General features: G+C 38.1%; 1 protein-coding gene across 1 annotated transcript in view; it reads left to right on the top strand.

Annotated features, from left to right (window-relative positions):
• The window catches only part of LOC102000433 (acidic mammalian chitinase), a 21,345-nt gene extending 16,828 nt beyond the window's left edge, over positions 1 to 4,517 (top strand). Inside the window, exons 4-10 of the mRNA XM_005357156.2 lie at positions 826 to 882; positions 1,773 to 1,938; positions 2,468 to 2,592; positions 2,764 to 2,887; positions 3,157 to 3,342; positions 4,161 to 4,280; positions 4,368 to 4,517. Of these exons, the coding sequence (XP_005357213.1) occupies positions 826 to 882; positions 1,773 to 1,938; positions 2,468 to 2,592; positions 2,764 to 2,887; positions 3,157 to 3,342; positions 4,161 to 4,280; positions 4,368 to 4,517 (928 nt within the window). The remainder of the gene's footprint in view (positions 1 to 825; positions 883 to 1,772; positions 1,939 to 2,467; positions 2,593 to 2,763; positions 2,888 to 3,156; positions 3,343 to 4,160; positions 4,281 to 4,367) is intronic.
• Positions 4,518 to 5,206: the final 689 nt, after the last annotated feature.

Below are 5,206 nucleotides of genomic sequence, written 5' to 3'. Positions count from 1 at the left end.
ATGTAAACAATGATATTACATAAATAGTATCAGAGGTAGAAACGTACATTGTAATATGGTAGATGTATCAATACAATATAAACATACTCTTTTACAAAATTAGAGGTAGGAATACTCACATTCAATATTCAATATATCAATATACAGAAAATAGTACTGCCTGACCCATTAGTTCCAGCCTCTTATTGGCTAGTTCTTACATATTGATCTAACCCATTTCTATTATTCTGTGTGGCCCACAAGCTGGCTTACCAGGAATGATCTTAACCTGCGTCTGTCTGGAGCAGGAGAACCATGGCGACTCCCTGACTCAGCTTCTTTCTCCCAGCATCCTGTTCTGTTTTCTCCACCTACCTAAGGGTTGGCCTATCAAAGGGCCTAGGCAGTTTCTTTATTAATAAGAAATCATTCCCACATCAGAGACAGGGTTTCTCTGTGTATCTCTGACTTATCTAGAATTTACTCTGTAGACCAGGTTGGCCTCAAATTCACAAAGATTTGCCTGCCTCTGCCTCCATGACTTCTGGGATTAAAGGCATGTGCCACCTTTGCCTGGCTATATTATAATCTCAAAAATAAAAATATGAATTTACATTAATCTGTACCTTATGTTAGATTTGTACAAGTGGCATTGATGTTTTTTAGGATAATGGCAATGCAAAAAATTGTAATAGAAGTTTCAGTAGTGGAGAAAATTGTTCACAGATTTATTTTATCATATCATGCTAAGAATGAATCAGATGAAAAGGCTTAATACTACAAACAGTGCCGTTTAACTAGAAGGACCCTTGGGATTTGAGTTTTCTTTTTCCTGTTGCTCTAAAGGAACAACCACCTGAAAACACTCCTGTCCCTTGGATGCTGGAACTTTGGAGCTGCCCCGTAAGTACTCTGCAGAGAGATTCTTATTCATTTACTACTAAAGACAAACTATCACCGCGTGATCTCTGTTTCCTTACTCTTTCCAGTGTTACATAAATCACTAAGGGTTTCCACTAAGTAAATATGTTAACTAAAAAATGTTTAAGCTGGGCGGTGTTGGCACATGCCTTTAATCCCAGGACTTGGGAGACAGAGGCAGGCAGATCTCTGTGAAGTTCGAGGCCAGCCTGGTCTGCTAATTCCAGGACAGGAACCAAAAGCTATGGAGAAACCCTGTCTCAAAAATCCAAAGAGAGAGAGAGAGAGAAAGTGAGAGAGAGAGAGAGAGAGAGAGAGAGAGAGAGAGAGAGAGAGATAGAGAGAGAGAGAGAAATGTTTATACTGGAACCTCATTACTAACTAAAAGACTAGTGTGTACTTCGTATTCAAATTAGGATAGATATTCTGCTACTCCATCCCCTAAGCTTTAGTCACCTCATTGCTAACAGACTTCCTTCATAAAGTATCTCCAAATACAAAGCAAGAGGAACAACTGGCATACTTTGCTCTTTATTTTCAAAAGAAGGGAAAAGAAATGAACTTGCTTAAGCAATATGACACTTTTAGGAATATACAAACTTGGGAACTATTTGAAGACCAAGCATGTTGAAGTGTGTCAGTTGCTTTCAAAACAATACGATCAATTTCAAAGAAAATTAGAACAAGTAAGGATAAAATAAATGAAATGTCTTCCAAGGGCAGGCATTATAGCAGGATGTTCAGAGAAACCCACAGAATTGATTGGCTCTGTAGGAAGGGCTCAGAGGCAGATATTAATCAATAAAATATGTGTATTCCAGTGTGTTCAGATTCTTGAAGCATTACTATGATTTACTTTGGATATTCTTTAGTTTTGTCACCATGGTCACTACTCCTGAGAGTCGGCAGTCTTTCGTTACTTCAGTTATCAAATTCCTGCGCAAGTATGGCTTTGATGGGTTGAACTTATTTTGGCAGTATCCTGGCTGTCATGGCAGCCCTCCTAGGGACAAACATCTCTTTACGGTCCTGATACAGGTAAGGAAAGAAGGAATCTTTCAAAGGTTTTGAAAACTCAAAGTTTCTCTTTCCAAAGATCCCACCCCTGACAATGTCACTGAAGCCAAAAACCTGAGTAAATAAATCACATCCCCTAAGGGACATCAGACTACAATCATTTCACTAAGTGAACATAGTTACAAAGTGACTTCTAATGACATATTGCTCCAGCCATCAAGTAGTGCATCACAAATGAAAGCTGGGTCCAGAGTATAAAAGTCAGTGTAATTCCAGAGCATGATGATGCTGGGGTGCATTGATTGGTGTTTAAGACCTTTGTCTTGGTTTTTAAATGGCTACTAGCTTTCTGTGGGACTTTGTGAAAAATCTCTATCACCTGTGAATATTAGGCATCTGTTAATTTTATTAATACCATCTACCCTCATGACTTTATTTATATGCTGATATACTAAACTAAGGTAAAATATGTAAAAGCACTTTAACATGAATTTTGTTTAAGGAGTTAAATAATTTCAATTATATCATTCTATAACTTATTACTCTGTAGGAAATTCGTAAAGCTTTTGAGGAGGAGGTGAGTAAGAATAAAAAGCCCAGACTGTTGGTCACTGCGGCAGTTGATGGTGCCATCTCCACAATCAAATCTGGCCATGAGGTCCCACAACTGTCACAGTGAGTGATGCACATTGTCCTGTACTACTAAAGTGTGAGCAGAGTTTTCTCTTCTTTGGCATGTCTTGCTGCCCAAAGACTTTGCTCAGAGGTTTAGTAAAAGGTGCTTTGCTGTCATAGGTATGGAGAATAGCCATACGAAATGATTTTAAGAATTTTCCTTTTATCTAGGTCCTTGGACTATATTCAAGTCATGACATATGACCTCCATGGAGCTTGGGAAGGCTACACTGGAGAAAACAGTCCACTATACAAATCTCCAACTGAAACTGGCATCAAGGCCTTCCACAACATAGTAAGATAACACACAGATAAGTGAAGGGACAAGTCATGTCGAGATTTAGGCAAAAAACATCAACACAAATAATGCAAATGTCATCTTCCTAAGTCACAAATCATGTCTCATTGACTATAAATTCACATTTATTGAAATTTTTTAGAAGAAACTATCTAATTACTTTTAAGTTAACATGGAAAAATTTGAACTGATAGAAGGAAGAGCTAACATAACTAATCACAGGTGTTCAGTGGCTTGGGTTCTACAGCTAACTTTTGCCACTGTAGAAATACATCATGGACAACTGGAAGAGCAAAGGGGCAGCACCTGAGAAGCTCATTGTTGGATTCCCAGCATATGGACACACCTTCATCCTGAGTGACTCTTCTAAAACTGGAATTGGTGCACCTAGCAACCGTGGTGGCCATCCAGGGCCCTACACAAAGAAAACTGGACTCTGGGCCTACTATGAGGTCAGTAGGTGGCTTAATGTGCCCTGAGAATTTCTTGTACATAACCTGAAAAATATGCTGACTCTTTCATTTTATCTCCTACTTGCACTAAGCAGAATGTTATTTTAAGGACTTAAATTTTTATACCATAATCTCTAAGTAACCAAAAATGATAAGAAGTTAGTGACACAGTCCTTCCAATTTACACACCATATTCCTAAGAACATTTATATATTTCCATAAATAAAAAATATGTAAACAATCAAAAGTCTCAGATTACTGTGAATTATAGAACTAAAAGTTAATAAAATTATAATATTGACCATCTGTGAACGTTTAAAAAGTAGCTTAAGATGGAGATATATCTCAGCTGTTCATCTCTTGCCTAGGACATATATAGTCCTAGCTTCAGTCTCCAGTATCAGAGAAATAAAATTGGGCTCATATCACACAGTGATATATTATGCATATATTTGGCAGGCACGGTGCCTCACACCCATTATCTCTGTATTTGATAAACAGAGGCAGAAGTATCACCATTTTGAAGTAAGTCTAAGCTATATAGATTGAGATCCTCTCTCAAATAAACAAACAAACAAACAAAACAAATGAGTATGAAGATCAATGGTAAAGCACTTACTATTGGCAAGACCTTGGGTGTGATATCCAGTAAACAAAATAAAACACATCTGAATCTTCTTAACTACAAATATAACTAATTAGAAAATTGGGGAAAGTCTTGTGGAGATAAGACAAGGAAGGAAAACAGCTATGTATACACACTTTTTCTTACATGGAATTAATATTTAAAGGATCTGAAATTCTTAACTTTTTTTAAGATTTGCACTTTCCTGAACAATGGCGCCACTCAGGTCTGGAATGCTGCTCAACAAGTGCCCTATGCCTACCATGGTAACGAGTGGGTTGGCTATGACAATATCAAGAGCTTTCATATCAAGGTAAGGCCAGTGGTGCTGATGTGCTGGGCCCTGACACTGAGTCTCAGGAAACAAAGTGACTCCTGCTGTCCTTTTTCCTTAACCCAGGCTCAGTGGCTTAAGAATAACAGTTTTGGAGGTGCCATGATCTGGGCTATTGATATGGATGACTTTACCGGCTCATTCTGTGGTCAGGGCATATTCCCCCTGACCTCCACCTTGAAGAAAGCCCTCAAAGTGCACAGTGCAAGTAAGTGACAGTGAAACCGTGATGAGGGTAGATAAGTGTTCCTTCACCAACTCGAAGGAAGTATTGACATGCCTATGCTCTCTCCCAGTGATATTCTTATCATTTTCTCCAACTACTAATCGCCATGCCAGCAATTTTGTATTCTACAAGAAGTCAGGACTACTTAGGATTTGTTTGTTTCCAGATTAGCTACCATCTTGTAAATGTTTAATAGGAAGTTTTATCCAGTGCTTTAACAAATATAAACTATCATTCATGGAAATTACTAATGTCTATATTAACTCCAGAATTTTTTTCTTAAAGTACATTTGTTTATTACTTATATCCACATCCCCCAAGAAGGTTTTGTATACACTAAATGGTCAGTGGGTAGTTCTTATATGACTTATGTGGGAAATATTTTAGTTAGGGTTGACTCAAAACAACTTAAGAACGAAAGGATTTATTTGGCTTAGATTTATACATCATTGTTCATTATGGAAGTTAGGGCAGGGACTCATGAAGGGTAGGAATCTGGAAGCAGGAACTGATGCAGAGGCCATGGAGGAACACTTCTTATTGGCTTGCTCCCCATGGCTTTCTCTGCATACTTTCTTATAGAATGCAAGACCACCAGTCCAGGGAAAACACCACTCACAATGGACTGGGTCATACCCCATAAATTACTAGTTAAAATGCTTGCCTACAGCCACATCTT

This window comes from Microtus ochrogaster, chromosome 21 (genome assembly GCF_000317375.1).
Source record: "Microtus ochrogaster isolate Prairie Vole_2 chromosome 21, MicOch1.0, whole genome shotgun sequence".
NCBI lineage: Eukaryota > Metazoa > Chordata > Mammalia > Rodentia > Cricetidae > Microtus > Microtus ochrogaster.
The sequence above is the reverse complement of the archived record's forward strand: the minus strand, read 5'-3'. Positions and strand labels throughout refer to the sequence as shown.